The 21666-nt window shown below is 40.6% G+C and overlaps 1 protein-coding gene across 6 annotated transcripts in view; it reads left to right on the top strand.

The window, feature by feature from the left end:
* LOC138759023 (lysine-specific demethylase 4B-like) overlaps positions 1 to 21666 on the top strand; it is a 445720-nt gene that overhangs the window by 26129 nt on the left and 397925 nt on the right. For 5 of the 6 annotated variants that reach the window (XR_011354593.1, XR_011354594.1, XR_011354595.1 and 2 more), the window contains exon 2: positions 19852 to 20014. Coding sequence is in view for 3 of the 6 variants with exons in the window: in XM_069928805.1 (XP_069784906.1) it covers positions 19874 to 20014 (141 nt within the window). In the remaining 3 variants the exon portion in view is untranslated. The remainder of the gene's footprint in view (positions 1 to 19851; positions 20015 to 21666) is intronic. The other variant, XM_069928806.1, reaches the window with a different exon arrangement.

Genomic DNA, 21666 nt, shown 5'->3' with positions numbered 1-21666 from the left:
TTGGCATGTCGTTGGAAACTCTGTCAAACTTCCATCAATACTGTGGAAGAAATACTGACTGGTTGCTTCATGGCCTGGTTTGATCATTTGAATGCTCAGTATAGAAGGCTGCAGAAAGAAGCAAACATAGCCAGGTCCATCACTAACTCTTACCTCTCATCCATTGAAGTCAACAATGTGAGGAGCTTTCTCAAGGAGGAAGCCAATGGCATAAAGGACCTCCATCACTTGGTTTTCGCATCTGCCTTTGGGAAGAAGTCCAACACCTCCAGGTTCAAGAACATTTGGGGGGGAAAAAAACAGTTGCCAGGATCTTGAACCTCCCCTTACAACCTGGTAGTTAATGCAATCTGATATTTTGAAATCTGGCATAACCCTGTAATTGACACTCCGAACATGCCTTCCTAATTGCTGGCGCAAACTTATTTATTTGTCGTCTCTTTTCTCATGAGAATGCCAACTGGTGTCTCATAAATAGAGCAAGTAAAGTGCTTTTACAAAATGTCAAAAACAGATGGTCAGGAATAAATTATTAATCTCCTTGGAGATTTTGAGCTCTACCTGTGCAAATGCTGATTTAACCTGCTTGCGTTATTTTAATTGGTGGATTTGCATGTCATTGTTATTTTGTATTTTTATACAAAACCTCACCAAATTTTAATAAACTGAAGAAGAAATTACTAAAAATGAGATGAACATGAGTTTGCAAAGTGCTAAATGCTATCCTGAATTAAAATGTGTAATCTTGGGGCGCGGCAAGATGGCGTAGAGTCTTGACGTGTAATCTCGACCTCTCTGGCAGACTTTTAAGTACCTGTTTTTTAACCCTTTGTTTTCAAGTTTAAACCTTTTAAATTTTAGTTTAAAGTATTAAGGAACTATCATGGCCATTAATGGTAAAAAGATTAAACCTCAAGTGCATAAGAAGTTACATTTTCGAAGTGTTGAAGATTTGGGGCCTAGATGACTGCCTGTGGGAGCTGGGAAAAAAAATGTCTGTTATTCACCAAGTGAAGGATGGCGCTGGAATTACCCGTTCTCTGGAAGAAGGTGCGTGTTCCCAAGAAGTGGATCCCGATTTGGAAAGCCTCTTGATTTCAACGGAGGGAGCACGCAGGAAGATGACTCCATTGTTGGAAATGCATCAGGAAGCATTTCAATCTGAAGATATCGCTTTCCTTCATGATTTTGTGAGAAAACAACGAGATGCGGGGGGAGACCAGCGGCGACCCCCTGAGGAATTCGGGGTGCCATCACTGGGAGTAAAACTTTTAAAATGCCTTCTGTTGAGTTGCAGCAGGAGCTGCAGTTACCTTGTTCTGCCACTACATCAGAGAGAGCAGGGCTGAGCTTTTCTGACTTACAGTGTATGCAATTAAAGGCAGTCATGCAACCTCCAATGAATGAGATGGTTCAAATGATCAGTTCAGAATTGAATATAGTTAAAGCACGTGTGGATGCATCTTATGAAGAATTAAAAAAATTTCAGACTGCTTTTTTGGACTGTAAACAAGTGGCTTCTAACACAGAAAAAATGTTGAAGGTTGAAAAATCAGTCATAGAATTGGGAGAACGCAAGAAGGAGTTAAAGAGGAAAATAGACTAGTTGGAGAATCAAAGCAGAAGGAATAATGTGAAAATCGTTGGTTTGCCAGAAGGTATAGAAGGACAAGATCCTCTTTGTTTCTTTAAAGACTGGATCCCGCAAGTATTAGGGCAAGAATTTTTTTCTGGAGGATTGGTTCTGGAAAGAGCCCATAGAGCTCCAAGAAGAACACCCTCAGCTGGTCAACTACCGAGATCGTTAACAATCGATGTTTGAATTATTTGGACAGAGAAGCAATACTTTGACTAGCAGTGCAGAATGCGAGACAACGACAAACTCCGTTATTGATTCAGAATAGCAGAGTTTTCTTTTACCTAGATTTGAGTCAAGAGGTCATTCAGCATCGACGTCGATTCAATCCAGTTAAAGAAGTTTTGTGGCGTAAAGGTTATAAGTCTACTTTTCGCTACCCTGCAATGTTGAAGGTGTTTTATGGAGACTATCAATTTCATTTTTTTGAGAATGATCGTGAAACAATGATTTTTGTTGATTCATTGCCAGATATAAGAGGACAAAGACGTAGTCCACCATTGTCTCCTAAAGAAAAATCTGGTTGTTCTGGAAACGGAAGAAATGGCAGAAATGGGAAAAACGGGAATGGAAAGAGTCCAATTTCTTCTAAAATGGGATCTTTGATATTGGAATCTTTTGGATGAAAATAAGAATTTTCTTTTTCTTACTTTATTTTTTTGTTATTATGATATTTTGATGTTATTGATTGTTTGGCTGGGGAGGGAGAGATTTGCTCTAAGTTCTTTATTGGTCATCAGCCACTGATGGGTGACCCACACCCAATTTTTGTTTAGGGATTACTACCTTTTGGTAGTTTTTTTTGGGGGGGGGGATTTTTTTTCTTTATTTTTTTAATTTTCATTTTAGTTAGCTTTTAATTTGTGATTTTTTTTTTCCTATTGGAGTGCCTGTATACATTGATGTTATTGGTATTTAGTAATAATAGTGGATATGTCGAAGTTGAGGTTTGCTACTTTTAATGTTCGAGGATTAAACAGTCCGATTAAGCATAAGCGAGTCTTGGCGTATATTAAGAAAATGAAAATTGATATTGATTTTTTACAAGAAACATGAATGTGAAGGAAAGTATGAAATTAAAGAGGGACTGGGTTGGGTATGTATATTCTTCTTCATTTAATTCTAGGGCTAAAGGTGTAGCAATTGATACATAAAAATTTATCTTTTCAATTACAATCAATGGAGGAAAAGGCAGGGTGTATTCTTAAATTGAATTGTAAGATTTTTAGTGAATTTTGGACTTTACTTAATATTTATGCCCCAAATGTAGATGATGAAATATTTATTTCAGATGCATTTTTATGTTTGGGTCAGGCTAATGATAATATTTTAGTTGGTGGTGATTTTAATTGTGTTTTGGAACCTTTATTAGATAAATCTCCGAAGCAAGTTAAGAAATCTAAGATGGCAGTTCAGGTTCAAACGTTGATGAAAGATCTTAATTTAGTAGATATTTGGAGATGTCTTAATCTGACAGAGAAAGATTTGTCCTTTTATTCATCTTGACATGAATCGTTTTCAAGGATTGATTTCTTTTTAGTATCGGCACATTTACAAGGGAAAATACAACAAGCGGTGATTTCAGATAATTTTTAGTTATATTTTACATATGCAACTTCTGAGAAAATTTAAGTGGCCTATCGTTGGAGGTTTAATACAATGTTGTTAAAAAATATGGAATTTATTGATTTTTTGAAAAAACAAATACATTTTTTTGAAAGAAAATTCTAATTCAGTTCAAAGTAAGTTTGTATTATGAAATGCTATGAAAGCTTATTTGAGAGGACAAATAATTAGTTATACTTCTAAAATAAAAAAGAATCGATTAAATCAGAGTCTTGAATTAGAGAAACAGATTGATGAGTTAGAAAAGGAATTCCAGAAAGATGCTACAGAAGATCAGAAAATAGAATTATCTAGGTTGAAATTAGATTATAATACTTTGCTATCTTATCAATTTGAATCTGATTAATAGGACTAAACAACGGTATTATGAATGGGGAGAGAAAGCACATAAGGTATTGACGTGGCAATTGAAGAAAGAACAGATTTCGAGGACTATTAATGCTGTTAGACGGAATTTTTTTATTACTTATAAACCTCGTGAGATTAATGATGAATTTTTTTCATTTTATAAAAAGTTATATACATCTGAAGGAAAAGAAGAAACTGGATCAATTGATTTTTTTTTATCACAGTTGAATTTACTGATATTAGAGGATGCAGATATACAGTAGTTAGAAGAACCATTTAATTATTCGGAAATTGAAACGGCCATGATGGAAATGTTGAACGGTAAATCACTTGGTGATGATGGATTTTCGGTTGAATTTTATAAAATTTTTTATGATGATTTATCTACAGTGTTTGGGGATGTATTACGTCAAGTTGGAGAACCTTATGAATTACCTGAGTCTTGTTCTAGTGCTTTAATCACAGTAATCCCAAAAAAAGATAGAGATCCTTTGAAAATATCTTCATATAGACCAATTTTGTTGTTAAATGTAGATTATAAAATAATAGCTAAAATATTAGCGAATAGATTGGTTAAATTTTTACCTAAGTTGATTCATATGGATCAAACAGGTTTTATAAAGAATAGATATGCTTCAGATAATATTTTGCGTGTGATTAGTTTGATTAATAGATTTCGACAATCTTCAGATCACCCGATGGTGATATCTTTAGATGCAGAAAAAGCATTTGATAGAGTTGAATGGAATTTTTTGTTTAAAGTTTTGGAGAAATTTAAGTTTAGTCCTTGCTTTATTGGTTGGATTAGGGCTCTATATAGTAAACCGGTAGCTAGGGTATTGACGAATGGTTTGATTTCGGAACCTTTTAAATTGACTCTATCAACTCGTCAAGGTTGTCCTTTATCACCAGCTTTGTTTGAGTTAGTGATTGAAAACAAAATACACAGATACAAGGTATGAAAGTTTTAGACGAGGAGTATAAAATTTATTTGCTGATGATGTATTGGTGTATTTAATAAACCCAGCTCAGTCACTTTTGTACTTGAAGGAGTGTTTAATACAATATGGATGTCTTTCTGGATACAAAGTTAATTGGGGAAAAAAGTGAAATATTACCGGTAAGTGAAGGAGATTATTCAGTTTATAAGGATATTATTAATTTGAAATGGACTGATCGAATTAAATATTTAGGTATAATTTTGAATGTTAATTTAATTTATATATAGATTGATAATTATGTTCCGTTAATAAAAAAAAATTAAAACTGATTTGATCAAATGGAAAGATTTACCTATTAATTTTCAATCTATTCTGTATTTACTTGATAATTTTTTTTTCGAGACTTGAATAAAAGGGTTAGGGAGTTTTTTTGGAGAGGTAAACTTTCGAGAGTAGCTTTGAATAAATTAACTTTGAAATATGAGTTAGGGGGATTACGTTTACCACATTTTCAAAATTATTATGAAGCAGCCCAACTTTAATTTATTAGTTCATTGATGGATTTGGTACGGCCTCCTAGTTGGGCCAAAATTGAGATGGCAAATATTTCTGAATTTGAAATACATCAATTTTTGTTTAGATGGAATATAAATTTGTTACAACAATATAATGTGCCTATACTAAAACATTTAATGAAGTTATGGATAAAGAGAAATAAAATGATAGGCTTTAGGGGTAAATTATCGGCTTTGACTCCGTTGTATAATAATCAACTTATTTCTTTTTCAATACATAATCGAAGTTTGCATTGGAGATTTAAAGATGTGGAAAATTTGGGTGATCGTTTTAAAGAGGGTAAATTTTTATCTTTTAATCAGATGAGGGACAGTTTCGGTATTGATAAGAACTCTTTGTTTCTCTATTATCAAATTTGATCTTTGGTAAAACGTATGTTTGGTAGAGATATGATTTTACCTGAAATGACTAAATTTGAGACTTATGAAGGTACCAGAGAAGGGTTATATTTCATCTATGTATCAAATATTACAGGATGGTATGGATAAAAAGGGTTGGGATAGATCTAAAAGTAAATGGGAAGCAGATATTGGTTTTATGTTTTCTGAATTTGATTGGTTAGATATTTGTTATGATAGTGTAACTAGGTTGATAAATGCACATTATGCAATGATTAACTATAATTTTTTTACATCAATTATACTTAACACCTGAAAAATTAAAAAAGTATGGTTTTCATGAATCAGATTTGTGTTTTAGATGTGGTAATACAGTTGGAACTTTTTTTCATGCTGTTTGGTCATGTATACATATACAATCTTTTTGGAAGAAAATTCAATTGTTTTTAGAATACCTGAATAAGATTAAAATAGGTTTAGATCTGACTGTATTTTTATTGGGTAGTTTGCAACCTTTGAAAAGTTTGGGATTAGATAAGTTTCAGCTTGGTTTTGTATATTTAGCTTTATCTGTAGCGAAAAAATGTATTGGTGGTACATGGAAAGATACAAATATGATTGATATTAATAGATGGCATAATTAGATGAGATACTGTTTAATAATGGAAAAAAATACATATGTTTCACGTGATAATTATTTTTTTATTAATAAGTGGTTGTTATATTCAGAATATTTACATTTCAATTTACATTGATTAGATCTTAGTATGTATATTTAATTTTTCCTTTTTTCTTTATGGCTCTCCTTAGGAGAGTTGGCTGAAGGGGGGTGGGGGGGTTCTTTTTTTCGATTTAAAAAAACAAAATAACGTCATGTTTATGGTTAATTGTTGTATATGTCATATACTATTTGTTTTTTGAATGAATAAATAAAGTTTAAAAAAAATGCTATGTGCAATCTTTAACCTCCACAACTTTTGGAAGCATTATTGAATATTTCTGTGTTTTTGCCAGAGCCTGTTAATAGCAGGATTGTTTTTTTTTTTCCCCCACTGATTTTTGCCAGCACAAATCAGTGTACCTTATTATTCCAGCTGCTAGATCAGCATTAAATTGGAAATGGTCACTATCATGTTGACTGTGTTTTGACTTGAAATTTAAAATTACATCTTCCCTGTTTGTTTATGCTCCGACTTCCAATGCACAACATGGGTGACTGTAACATAAGTTACTGAAGATTTGGAGGTCTCAATTCTTGCTCATCATCTACTGCACCCCACTTCCCAATTCACCAATGAACATTATTTCACCTCCTGTTGTCTCACTTCTGATCTGTAACAGATAAATGAAAGTCCAGGAAAATGCACAGAGATGGACAGTAATGTGAACTCACATACTGGATAGGTTTTAAAAAAAAAAATCCCTGAGAATTGGAGGGGGCACAGATATTGTAGCTGTTACAACGCCAGTGATCAGAACTGGGGTTTGAATCTGGCGCTGTCTGTGTTGAGTCTTTGGCCAAACTATAGACCACACTGGAGAAATATGGGAGGGTTTCAGGATACAAATTAAGTTGGAAAAAAGTGAAATTATGCCATTAACACATTTTGGTTATGAAATATATGAAAAAGGAAGCTGGTTTAAATGGAAACTGAAAGGAATTAAACATTTAGGAATAATGGTAGATAATTATAAAATTTACATAAGCTTAACCATTTATAAACTGCGTGCATGCGTATTTTATTCCCTTAATATTTTTCCACGCTCCTTTATAAACTGTGCATGCATCCAGTTAGCATTTTGCCATGCTCTTCTATAGTTGTGTTAATAAAAACTAGGGCACTCCAGCTGGCTGAATATTTGCTCCCATCTTCATCAAAGGTTTCGGTGTTACTTCAGAGAACATTTACAATTTAAAAGATGGAAGGACCTGCCTAGTAGAGAGGAAAATATTGCTGAGACTGTATTTCTTTGCCTAGGAATTTTTAAAAGATCTTTAATGGTCATATAAGAAAATTTATTTGGAATAATAAAGTACCTAGGATCACGGAAGAATTGATGTGGGAATATAAATTGGGCGGATTAAGATTACCAGATTTAAAAAAATATCTGGCAGCTCAGTCGAGGTTTCTCTCATCCTTTTTTGGAGAAGAGAGCTCTCCCTCATGAATCCAAATGGGGTTGCATACAATGAGGGAGGGAGCAGTGAAGGATTTTATTTACAAATGGAATGTGAAATTAATAACAAAATTACAGACAACCCCATTTTAATACATATGATTAAAATTTGAAATGAGAATATTGGGAAATAAAGTGGGAATCTCACCAAAAGCACCACTGTGTCAGAATTAACTAAAATCGGATGTTTTTGGTGGTTGAGCACTAGTTTTTTTAAAAAATTCTAGTGCTCAATGGGCAACGTGCAAAAAAAATTGAGGAAAATAAATAAATAGATGATAGGTTACAAAAAAATGCATGTTTAAAATTGTAAATGTTCTCTGAAGTAACACAGAAACCTTTGATGAAGATGGGAGCAAATATTCAGCCAGCTGGAGTGCCCTAGTTTTTATTAACACAACTATAGAAGAGCATGGCAAAATGCTAACTGGATGCATGCACAGTTTATAAAGGAGCATGGAAAAATAGGAAGGGAATAAAATACGCATGCACGCAGATTATAAATGGTTGACTATTTCTGTTGATTTTAGCAATCTTAGGAATTTTCATAGACATTCAAACCTAAAAATACAATTGTTATGGCTGCTGAGTTTAAGATTACAGAATGGTTTTTGCATTATAGCAACTGTAGCTATCTGCCAACAAATGCAATCCAGCATATTGTGTCCATAAATGTCGTTGACATGATAGGGAATCAAATCTGAACTAATGTGTCAAATATGCTAATTGTATTCAGTACCCCTTTAAAACATTTTTATAAGAGTGTACTGTTTAACATTTTCCAATGCTTTTTTAAAAAAATTGTGCCCTTGTGTGTTTAATTCCATTCTACAAATTGTGTATTAATAAAAGTTACATGTGATTGTAAATCCTCGTGTCCCGACCCACTGAATCTGATTCACATAGGTGGTGCTGACATTCGCGCACTATGCACCTAGTAGTGTTCACTGCTCGACTCGCTACTGACTAAACCTTTTGGAACCCAACATCATCTTCCTCTTGCCATTTTGACCCGGCAACACGAGTTGACCGTTTTAGATAGGTCCCACATTGATGCGCTCCACTGCTGAGAGTACCCCACCTCCCCACCTTGGAGGATCGAAGACTGGTAAGTCTGGGCAACCCAATCCTCCTTCAAATTTAAAAAAAATATATAAAAATGCAGAGCTCAAAAGGCTGATAAAACCTGGCTTTCATGCTCTTTGTTAAAGGGCTAGTGTTTGATCGGAAGGAAGTAGGTTTTATCATGTGCGATGTAACAAGTAGGTTTGAAGAGGACTTCAGTATAATGTGGTAGCTGATTAAAGTAAGTTCATGTGATCCTAGGTTGAGAGGCAAATTGAATCCAAAATGGTCTGGCATCAGGATGGAGAGGATAGTAGTTGACCAGCACTTTGTGATTGGAAGGCTGTTTGTGGGTTTTGACGTTTTTAATATTTGGTTCTCTGTTTGTTTGCAGAATAATGATAGCTTAGACGCATGGTTAGCGCAATGCTGTTATAGTGCCAGCAACCCAGGTTCAAATCTGGCTGTAACGAGTTTATAAGTTTTCCCTATATCTGCATGGGATTCTTCTGGGTCTCTAGTGTTCTCCTTCCCTTCAAAACATGCAGGGTTTGTAGTTCAATTGGGTGTGATTGGGCAGACTAGGCTCGTGGGCCGGAAGGGCCTGTTACCATGCTGTATGTCTAAAAAAAAAATGTATGGAACATAATAAAGAAGTTTGTCGGCAATTAAAAAAAAAAAATCTGTGGTTAAAGATTTAAAGATGAGAAAAGCTTTAGATTTCAGGAAGGTATCTCGATAGGGTGGGAAAGAAAATTTGCTGGAGGAACTTGGGTTGAGCAACTATCAGTTGGAGAAAAAGAATGGCCAATGTTTTGTATCAGAACTCTTCATCAAGAATTTCAGCTTTTGTCGTCTCCTCGATATATTGGTATGGTTTGGTGAATTGAATAGAAATTTAGCACCTGGGATTCAATCCAGAGAAGTCTGAGGTAATGCATTTGGGAAGTTGCAATGAGGCATGTGGGTATACCAAGTGGTGTGGAGCAACAGGGTAGGTGGGGAGGGGGAAATGTTGTATATATTCAGAGATCCTTAAAGGTGGCAGAATAGGTTCATACGGTAGAACAATATGTGTTATTTAAATTGCAAATATGTACAAAAGCAGGAAGGTTATGCTGGAATTCTATACTATTATTGGAGACCAGCATGAGTCCCCTGTGTATAATTCTGGTCATTACTCTCCAAAGATGGGATTGTAGAGGAGAGGACGCAGTGGAAATTTGTGGAGATTGCCAGAATTGGAAAATTTTCACCTTGTGGAAAGATAATATAAAGAAAAAAAACATCAATTATTTTAAAGAGGCTGAGGGGCTGGAGTAAATAAGGACTTATTTTTGATTCTTCCATGATAGGGAAATATAAATTTAGGCATACTGCACAATAACAGGTCCTTCCAGACCCCCCAAATCACCAATTAACTTCCAATCTTTGAATGTTTTTGAAGGTTAGGAGAATGTAGAAACTGACACTCGGCACCAGATTTGAACCTGGGTCAATGGCACTCTAATAGCATTGGGCTAATCGCTAGGCTAACAGTGCCGCCTGTGATGAGGGCAGAGATGTAAAATAATTGACGGAGGAGTTCCAATGGGCCACAAGTTATCGTTAATATTGGTTTGATGCCATATTGGACACATTGAAGTGGATAGAGTTGCAATCTCCTCTTTGATCATGGTATTGCAGACTCAATTATTGATGGGCTTCTGGGAGATTAGAAAATCTTTTTCACCTCCTGTTAGAGTTTGGTTCTTGCTATCTGAAAGCTTTTTACTTGAAATATTTGTATGTGTACCTGAAGACCTGTGACATTTGGGCATCTCAAACAAGTTCTGAAAGATGGGGTTAAATAAGAAAGTCTGCAGATATTGTGATTGTACACAAAAGTGCTGCAGAAACTCAGCAGGTCACGCTGTGTCTATTGGAAGCAAAGAGATGTAACCATCGAGCCTGAGCCCTTCATCAAGATATAAGCAAAAAACATGCAGGTTGTAGAATTAAAAAAAAAAAGTGGGGTGAGGAGAAACCAAGGACCGGGGAAGGAGCGCAGGCCTGCAATCAAGAGGTTGTTTGTGGATGTGGGTAGGAGGGCAAAAGAGAAGAATGCTGAGGTGATAGGGGAAAGGCATGCTCTCTGAATGGAGAGGGAAGGGAACTAAAGGGAAGGAGACCGAGGGATAGGCCAACAGAAACTGGAGAAGTCGACAGTAATGTTATCTGGTTGGTGAGTGCCCAGACAGAATATTGTGTTGTTCCTCCAATTTACAGTTAGCCTTGATTTGGTAGCACACAAGGCCATGGATTAATGCCGGTTAATGATGTGTGGAATGAAAATGATTGGCCACTGGGAGCATAGGCATATCTAGGTTATGGCAGGTGGGGCACAGAACTGAGGGGGGGTGGGGGGTGGCGCCACTATCCCCTCCTTACCCGCCCAATAATGAATGTGCATCCCAGGAATGGAGTGCTCTGCTGCTGGGATTCACTTAAGTGCCCTGGAATGCCACTCCGGGCCAGCATCTCATTGTTCCACTTCGGGGCCTCGGTAACTCCGTCAATGGGCAAAATGGCTATCTTCAGGTTCCTTGCCCATAAACTAAAACTTCTCTGCGTTTCCCTGGTGCTGGCAGAACAGTTACAGCTGCAAGGGGGATTATGAGTAAGGAAGACGAAGACAGCCATTTTGCCCATTCATCCCTCAGTGAGCGGTGCAGTAGAGACACTGGCGTGTGGGCATCGGACGGCAGAGATGAGCACGGAGCTCTCCACAGCATTGGCAGACAAGGCGGAGGCGCGAGATGCAATGGTGCAGACGTTTGGCTGCACAGTGGCCGAACAGACTGTGAGGTTAGCGGCCATGGACAAGGTAAGGAACAGCATGGCTGTTGATGGCTGCCACAAAAATCCTCATGGCCAGCGGCTACAACCTGGAGCGCAATATTTCGCGGGTCAATCCCGCCATGTACAGCTTGGTGAGCCGAATTTCGCTGGTGCAGATGGCTGGCTGTAGCACCTCGGGCTCAGTCAGGCTTGGCACCTGTCCAGAGGAACCTGCCGCCAGTTGAATGCAGTGCTGAATTAACAATAGCAAAAGCAGCAAATGCTACGGGCCCTGCATTTTTAAGGGGCCTGGCACCTCTATAATCATTAGGGGTTCTGCCTTTCAGCAGAGAGGAAGAAATTGAAAACATTTAGTCAATGGATTAGAGGAAAAATGTTTCCTTGGATATGTTTGCCAAGAATTGTGATCAGCAGGGCGCTAGAATCGGGGGAGGAGGTGGGATAAGGCGAGGGAGTTCCTTGTCAAGCATGGACGTGATGGGTTGAATGGCTGCAAATTAACCTTTCCATCTGTGTCCCATTCAAGGGGAACCCTCTTAATCCGCTTTAGGGTAAGCTTTAGGACAGGGTGCAGGACAATGGGGTCTCTGTCGGAACGGTGAGCAGCCCAAATCACAGAGAGCCCCAGGCAAAGGAGGAGGAGCAGCAATCCAGGTTTGGAAAGGGCAGTAAGCGGAAGGGGAAGCCAGGGCAGGGCCGGCTCTGTTGCCGCTGGCACACTGCCATGGGGCTGAACGATGCTGTGTGTGGGCACAGACAGGGACTCAATCCTCCAGTGATGAACCATAATGCCCTCCTGTCCTCAGCAGGCCAGCTCCGGGAGGGAGGGAGGTGAGCAGGATGCGCTGTGCACCTTTCTCCGTCCTGCATGCGTGTGGTGTCCGAACAGCAGGGACCACCGGTTCTGATCAAAACTAGGGTTGCGTGTGGAGAGCAAGGGGTACACTGGCAGGGTCCAGGGCTGCCATGTGGCCCCTGTGTAAAAAATTTTGGGCAAATCAACCACCCTCTACCACCCCCCTCCCCCACCTTAACCAGTGAATCCCCATACACCTATGCATGGTTGGTGTGTGGCGGTTTTTCTGTGTGTTTTTTTTAAAACGGGGCGGGGGGGTGGTTTGCTGATGTTAGTGGCAGCCCTAAGGTGCCAATTTACCTAGATACGCCACTGACCAGTCTCTCCAATGTAAAGGAGGCCACAACGAATGTTTAGGATGTAGCAGGTGATCCCTGCAGATTCACAAGTGAACTGTTGCTTCACTTGGAGGACTGTTTGATGCACGGTTGTCTCTGTGTCCATCACCGATGTTTTGTTCCATGTGTTCTGTTGGTAACAGAGTCTGTCCTGAAACTGTTATTGAAGGAAAACTTATTCGAGAACTGCAATATGACATAACAACACAAAAGCAGAAGCATATGTAAAATACAAGTTTTGGCATTGAATATTGGTCTGGAATTAACATGCTTCTATTGTACATTTGGGAAGTTTAAGAACATTTTTATTCATGATGACCAGACATCAGCCATATCTAGGAAAGGCATGTGGAATTTATTTGCTGCAAATCTGTTGAAATCCTGAATCCCTAAAGTTCTTCTTTATGTATCAGCAAGGTCGTTTGAATTCCATCGGATGCGGAAAATGGTCGTAAACTGTTGATCTGCTGTCCACTAATCATGTTCACTTAAGTGACCTATTGCGGACATACAATATCTCCTCACTTGTCTGGAAGGTGCACAAGCAACTGCACTTCCTGAGAAGACTTGAGGCGAACAGGCTATTGGTCACCATTCTTTCAACTTTCAGATCTATCGAGAGCATCTCAGCGGCTGCATCACCGAGTGTGCAGTTGCTGTAGAGCATCGCATCAGAGGTCAATCAATAGAACCATAAAAGTGGCAGAGGTCTCCCTTCCAACCTCCCAATTGATGTGATTTACTGGGATCGTTGTTTAAAGAGGGCTCACAAATTGAAGGAGGGCTCCTGCCATTCCGCACACAGCATCTTTCAGCTACTCCCATTGGGAAAGAGATACAGAAGTATTTGAGCAAGAACTACCAGGCTAAGGAAGACCGTGAGAATGCTGAATGACTGCTAAAATACCTCTCCACGACTCTGTTTATTAACTATTTTAATGCATGTATTTCACAGTATTGTTTATTTACTGGTAGAGCGGGTGGGATTTAAACGGAGTCCTCCACACGCCGAGAAGAAGTCACTTCAGGCGAATTTTCTACTGAAATTTGGTTCATGCTGGCAATGCTTGGAGGGATGACATGATCCTCAAACACCTTCTCCGAGAAGTCCATCTGCCCTCGAATTTTGTGTAGAGTGTCTATGTATTGTTTGTTTGCCTGTATTGCATGTGGATTGGAGAACGCTGTTTCCTCAAGTGATACTGGATGACAGATAAACTTGACATTTCCAGTATCAATTTGCTACCACGTGCATTGCTGCAATGACTCCTCCATTTTGGACTAATGTGACCAGGAAGGAGAGGGTGATTCTCCCCCTTGGCCTTGTCTCCCATCTGGCATCAAACCAAGAGATTTATTTTCAGTGTTCATTAATGTTCTGGCTACAACTTTATCATGTAAATATATGCTACTATGGCCATTGAGGAGAGCTGTGAATGTTTTGTAAATGTGCCTTGTTAGCAATTAGCTGCAAAATATAGCCTCCGATGACACCAAAACTGTGAGAGATTTCCAGCTATTAAATTTGGTACTATTTTTAACAAACTACAATCCTTTACGAATTTTGTGAATTGATGGTGTGTGATTGTTAACCAATTATTTGCATTCTCTCTGATGTATCTTCACTGCAGGTGGGAAATTAAAACCTGTTTCTAACTCTCTTGCCCTTTGTTAATGTATCAGTGCTATTTGGTTTTAATTACCTTTATGCTGCTTTCATTCAACTCTTTTTAATTCTGGCCATTTATGGTTCCTGATATGTAGGTCACACATAGTTGGTATGGTTCCCAGTACAAAAGTACCATCAATGCTAATTTTCAAAGCATACAATTGGAACAATTTCTCTGTGCGCAGGAGCACGTACTCAAAAATCACACAATGGGATCTGTCCATGGACTTTCACCATTATAATAATATGGATATACTGGAACAGTGAGTGTGCAGGAGGCGGCTTTGACCACTTCTACTTCAGGCTAAGTCTGGCTGGGGATATAACAAGTAGTTTGACTTGTCATCTATTGTATTAATTCCTCCTTCAGAGTCTTTTCCTAAAATAGTTCAGTGCTTTGGCAAATTAATAGCTTTTAGTTAGAAAGTATAATTTAAAAAAAAAATTACAATTCTCCCATGAAATGTTCAGAGAAACTTGAGTGAGAGGTTGACCAATTGCCAGCAACCTGAATCCCAAAGGAAATATTTAGAAGCAATTACAGAAGCTCTTTCCTTGGAATGTAATGATCCTTTGAGCGTTGATTTTTGTCTTGTTTGAGATCCTGGGATTTATCGTCTCATCAGTTTTTGAAATTCCTTTCTTCTGAATGGATAAGGCTGGTAAATGCATCCAATTCTGATTTAATTTTATTTTCTTTGGAGTTATTCATGCTAATTGCAAAGGTTCCACAAGCCTCTGTTCTGAGATCCCTCTGGGATTCCATAATCTTCCTTGGTTTTTGAGGATTTTTAGAATGCAAGTTGTATTTTCCTACACCAGCCATTTTCATGGGGACACGAGCACATTTAAAGGGTGCTGCGGACCAAAATGGTAAAATATTTTTGATGTTTTTGTGTAGGAGAGAAGTACAGAAGAATCCGACTAAGTGGAGGGTAAGGGGTAGGGAGGGTTTAGTACTTTTAGGGAATATATGGGTTGACACAACATGAAAGGCCAAAGGATGTACTGTGCTGTAGTGTTCTATGTTCTAAACCTAACCCCTTCACAGGGAAGGGGAGCCGCATAAACTTTATGCAGACTCCTAAGAGGGCTGAGAATGGCAGTTTTGCGTATCAGTTGATGAGAAGTGTACTGGTCACAGTCTAAGAAAGAATACTCTGGGGACCATTGGATGGCATTATAGCTGTAGAGAATTTTTAATACAGAGGCAAGTGTGATCCTGATCATACTAATAAATTGCACTTCAAATATAAATTAAAAACTTCAGATGGCAGGTAGTTTGAGTTGGATTTAGTGTTCACAAGGCAAAAATTCCCTTGTTTCAAAAGATTCACATTTCTTGTGATACCGCAAGTGTTTTTTTTAATCTTCCTGGCTGGCCGAAAAAAAAGTTGGTTGAGGCAAATAATGGAAGTTTAATAATCTAATAATTTTGTTTGGACTTGCAACCTGATCATGGATAAACCTCTGATAGTTTTCCAATGATTGTTGGAGTTGATTTCCTTTTCTTCTGTGCTCACCCTTTGCTCCACAGTTAATGGCTGCAATTGTTCATCTGTTCATTCTACAGCTTAGAATTAATTCCCTCTCTAAACATTCATTTTCCTCTCTAAACACCATTTTCATCTCTGTATTTCAAACTTTTTAAACCACATCCTACAAATACTTGTTCTGAAAGATTAAAAAAATAATTTAAAGGGTAAATGTATTTCTGGGAAGGTCAATATAGTCAAATTCCTGTTGATCCGGAATCCAACCAGCTGGCAACCTCAAGCATCTGGCGAAAGAAATAGCGGAAAATAAATGGGCCAAACTAGAAGGAAGTTTAAAATTGGCACACCTCACCTCTCCAGTCACACAACACGTAGTCTCAAGCAACTGGAACACTCGCTTATCCAGCATCTACCATTCCTCGTAGGTGTTTTACTGTATTATTCAGTCTCTAATTGTCTTTGAGATGATAGTGGTGACTTGAAATGCTGGAGTCTTTGGGATCTTCCAGTATCTGAGTTGAAGGAGCTGCAGTATATTTTCAATGTGTGTGACTTGGAGGGAAGGTTGCATGTGGCCCCATTGACGGGGCGGACTGAATTGTCTTCAATGTTAGAAATTGGATGTTTGGAGGTTACTGATAAAGAAAGCATGGTGAATTGATGGGATACATTTTGTGAATGGTACAAATGGCCAGCATTGGCTAATCAGATTTTGCACCCATGATTGTTGATGAGATTTAACTATTTTAAAAAGTCTTGGTCATTTCTAAAAGTGGCCATAGGTTGCCTTCCCCTATCACCCTTTTCTGCCTTTGTTGGTGGAGGGGTGGGGGGGGGAAGAACCATTCTTTCCATGTCTCCCTTCCCATCCAAACCTCCTTGATCCCTGGTGTCAGGACGGACAGCCCAGGAAGTTGTTCCTCGTGTGCAAGATGGAGCAGAATATATTGTTTAAAAAATGGTCCCTTTTTAAATCAAGTCAGTTCTGTGATGAATGAAGTAAAATTGTACAACTGCTTGTCTTACTCTTGCAAGCCTGGTTTGAATTGTCATGTGTACAGAGTGGCAGTAAAATCTTTATTTTGCATGCTATTCAGATAAGTCGATTGATACTCAAGAACAGTAGGTACTTAGCAATTAAATAAAACAAAAAAATGCAGGGTGTCGTGTTGCTGTCAGAGTGCAGGGTATTGTGTTATAAAAGGCAAACTGCAGGATGTATGGGAAAGTGAAGATAAAACCGTGCATGGACATTATCTTTTACTGATGAGAGGTCCATTTATAACCTATGTGCGAGTACTGTCTGTTACTTTTTTCTTTCTTTGGCTTGGCTTCGCGGACGAAGATTTATAGAGGGGTATGTTCACATCTGCTGCAGGTTCATTGGTGACTGACAAGTCCGATGAGGGACAGGCAGACACGGTTGCAGCGGTTGCAGGGGAAAGTTTGTTGGTTGGGATTGGGTTTTGGGTTTTTCCTCCTTTGTCTTTTGTCAGTGAGGTGGGCTCTGCGGTCTTCTTCAAAGGAGGTTGCTGCCCGCCGAACTGTGAGGCGCCAAGATGCATGGTTTGAGGCGATATCAGCCCACTGGCGGTGGTCAATGTGGCAGGCACCAAGAGATTTATTTAGGCAGTCCTTGTACCTCTTCTTTGGTGCACCTCTGACACGATGGCCAGTGGAGAGCTCGCCATATAACACGATCTTGGGAAGGCGATGGTCCTCCATTCTGGAGACGTGACCGACCCAGCGCAGTTGGGTCTTCAGCAGCGTGGATGTCTGTTCCTACAGCAGTTGTTATTTACCAAGAATGTCAATGAGGTGACATTATTATTTTCTGAAATTTGCCAAACCGATAGATCCTTTTATTTGTGTTGGTATGCTGCCAAGGTTTCATGGTGTGCTCTTGAGACCCTGGGTGGTGCTTGGGAGGGACGTGGGACGTCACAGCATTCATTGCTTCAGGAAGGCTGAGTTGCCACTGTGTGGGGAAGGGTAGTGAGGGGAGCCCCAAGGAGGCTCAGATGTAGGTGGTCATTTCAATTTAATCACTAAGCCTGTGTCACATGGGCAAGGTGACTGTTGTGTGCAACTGAAATATTAACCACTTGATATGAAGAGTTGATCAAATTTGATTGGACCCAAGGTGTAAAAGGTTCCTTTCATTGTCTTCAATCATAAAATAAATGCTTTCAGTCAAATGTATATATGATGCATTTCAACTTTTACCTGCTTTAAGGCAAAGAGTTGCTGTGATCATTGTCAAGCACTTCCTGATGATGAGAGAAAGAGAAGCAAAAGAGAGTCCCTTTAGAGTCACTGAGTGTCCAATACTCCTGCAGCCACACAGACTCTGTTGGCAACCTGAGCTTTAAATCCAAACCTTTTTTGATCAGGAAGCCTTCAGTACCCGAGGACCTTTGGGATCCCTTCTTGGCCTCGGTACGCTCTTGGAATCCTGGTTCCCATGAGCCCGTCTCCAGCAGCCTGCAGCCTATGTGAGTCCTTTGACCACAAATCACCGACAGCCCACAAGCTGTGTTGGTCCTTCAGCTGCTGAGCCTCTCGCTGGTCCATTGCTGTGGTAACCTTCCCATGCATCTCCTTCTCAAAGTTTCTGGTGTCCTGTCCTGGTCCACTGCTCCCACAGAATTTGCAGGGCCTCGGGGTATGCTGGCCAGCGCAGGTGCCACCACCTTGGGCACGGATCGCCGAGCATGCAGGATGTTTCAAAACAAAACACCATCTCTCAGCTCCTCCAACAGGCTGTTTAAAGCCTGTACTGAGCAGTTAGGTTGAAGATCAACTGGGCAGTAGGACCCTGCAGAGCAGCGCTTGAGTATCTGTTCCCTGTTTTCCTGGGCCTGCAACAGTGGCAGAGCTGCTGGTATAGCAGCTCCGGCAGCGCTGCCATTTTTTTCATTACTTTACTTAAGTCATGCTTGATCTTATTCTCCTTAAACAGAAATGGCAGCACGATTGGGGTAGCAGTTAGCACAGTGCTGTTACAGTGCCAACAATTGGGACCAGGGATTTGTACGTTCTCCCCAAGTCAGTGTGGGTTTTTCCCAGGGGCTCCAGTTTCCTCCCAATGTTCGAAACGTACCGGGAGTTCTTGGTCAATTGAGTGTCAAAGACTTGTGGGCCTAAATGGTCTGTTACTGCGCTATATGTCTACATTTTTTAAAAAAAAGTAAATTTAAATAGGGAGAGAAAATAGCAAGAGCCTTAGTCATACCACCTAGGAACACCAGTTCTGTAGGCTTCTGTGAGAGGCGCTGGACAAAGTGGCGACTCTCTGTCTGCCTTACGGTGGAGAATTTCGTGTATGTTACATTCTGAATGTAGTATTACATGACAATAATAAAATCTTTACCTTTAATTCTTATTGGTGGATCTCTTTCCCCAGGGCACACACTTAATCTCTTGGCACACTCAACATTTTTCCTACATGTACACCTTGTCAGAGTTGTTCTATGGCTGGTTTAAGATGGATCTTATTTTCCCATCACAGCACGTGATGGTCCATTGTTGGCACAACAGGCTGGTGTTTTCTGATGAGAACTCGCAGCTGCGTACCACGAACTGTTCGGCTTGAGCGGGTCTTCCCAGACTTTTCTGATAGTGGGTACATTCAGTGCACAGGCTGTATATCAAATAACATTTGCTTTGAACCCTATTGTACTGTGTAATCTAAAGGCTGAACTTGGCATTTGTTTGTTTGTTGGTAGCTTGGCCTTTTACAGTCCGAATCATTGAGGTGGAGCTGATGATGGGAGGTGTGTGGGTGTGTACACGCACGCTATAATATGTTGGGGACTGAGCTGTTGATGGTAAAGCTGCTAATGTATCACTCCATCGAGGGTTTTACAGCGCTTGTCAGATTTATGTTTTCTCTGCATGCAATTTGTGCAACTTTTAATTAATATGCTTTTTTTTAAAAAAGAAAAATAGGAATTTTCAAAACCATGGCATCAGAAAATCCAGGACCTCCCAATCCACATTGCAAGATTATGACTTTTCGTCCAACGGTGGAAGAGTTCAAAGACTTTGGGAAGTACATCGCTTACCTTGAGTCTCAGGGAGCTCATCGTGCAGGACTGGCAAAGGTAACACATGGCATCATTCCAGTAGTTGGTTAGTTCGACATTGGCAATCCAGTGAGTGATGTTGTATTACAGGGGTGTTTACCCATTCCCATCATGCCACTTGTTTAATTGCTGTAGAATGTTTTTATTTTAATTGAGGGCAGCATGGTTAGTACAGTGTCAGCGACTGGGATTCAAATCCCGCACAGTCTGTAAGGAGTTCGTATGTGCTCCCCGAGTCTGCATGGGTTTTCCCCAGGTGCTATGGTTTCTCCCTGCTGTAGGTCAATTGAATGTAATTGTGCTCCACAGGTTCATGTGCCAAAAGGGCCTGTTACCATGCTGTATGTCTAAATTTTAAAATTTTAATTGAATTTTCTTAATTATAGCAACGGCTACTCTGCTCCTGCAATAACACACGCAAACAGACGGGTAGAGCTCAGTGAGCAGACTAGTTTATTGCAGGCTGCTGGGCTACACTTGTATTCCCAGCCTGGACCTGGTGAGAACCACCCTGGAGGGCGCTGACGTCATCCGGGCGTCACGTGGTCCCCAAGCGTGGGTTTCTGAGCCCCAAGCTGGAAGGAAGGGAAACCCCCGATGGCGCCATTTTGGCCGGCTGCCCCACTGCATGGCTTACAAGCGGGGCCGGTTCACCTGCCTTGTTGTGAGCCGCCACACAGCCCCCCCCCACCCCCAAGAATTGGCGCCAATGTCCTCTTTTGCCTGGGCTGGGTAACAACCACTGGCTCGGTGGGATCGAGGTGTGTTAGCTTCAGCCTGTCCATGGTAAACCGCTCATTCCTGCTGTCCAAGTCCAGAGTGTGAACGTCGAGCCGGAACGCTGTATGGCCCCTTGTACGGTCGCTGCAGAGGTGCCGCAGTTGGACCCTGCCGAACGAAAGCGAACTCCATGGAAAGCAGCTTGCCGGTGGGGGGGGTGGGGGGGGGGGGGTGCCATGCCTGGGTGGCGGTGGGGGTTTGAAGGAATCCAAGCGTGCCCTGAGGTGAGGAAGTAGTTCATGCGGCGACCGCTGGGGATTGTGAGGTGCGTTGACGAACTCACCAGGTAGTGCCAGCGGCATACCGTAGATCAGCTCAGCTGATGACGCCTGCAGATCTTCCTTGGGAGTGGAGCGGATGCCCAGGAACACCCAAGGCAGTTCGTCCGTCCAGTCAGGACCAGTGAGGCAGGCCATGAGCGCCGACTTAAGGTGGTGGTGCAGACGTTTGACCAGTCCATTGCCTGCGGGTGGTAAGCCGTGGTGTGGTGTAGCTGTATCCTCAACCTGTTGGCAAGCTGTGCCCAGAGCGCAGATGTGAACTGCGCGCCCCGATTGCTGGTGAGGTGAGCCGGGACGCCGAACCGGGTTACCCAACCATGCAACAGGGCTCGGGAGCAGGAGTCGGTGGAGGCGTCTGGCATCGGGATCACCTCTGGCCAGCGAGTGGTGCTGTCCACCACTGTAAACGGGTAACGGTTGCCCCAGGAAACGGATAAGGGCCAGAACATGCACCCATTGCCAAATGTCCAAGGTGCACAGGCACACCAGGGCGCCCATACAGGAGTTTGAGAATGTCCGGGAACGGTTCAGCCACATTCATGTGGACATCGTCGGTCCCTTTTATCTTCTGTAATCCTCCCAAGCTACAGCCATCAGTCTCTTATTGGC

This window comes from Narcine bancroftii, chromosome 3 (assembly GCF_036971445.1).
Source record: "Narcine bancroftii isolate sNarBan1 chromosome 3, sNarBan1.hap1, whole genome shotgun sequence".
NCBI lineage: Eukaryota > Metazoa > Chordata > Chondrichthyes > Torpediniformes > Narcinidae > Narcine > Narcine bancroftii.
The sequence above is the reverse complement of the archived record's forward strand: the minus strand, read 5'-3'. Positions and strand labels throughout refer to the sequence as shown.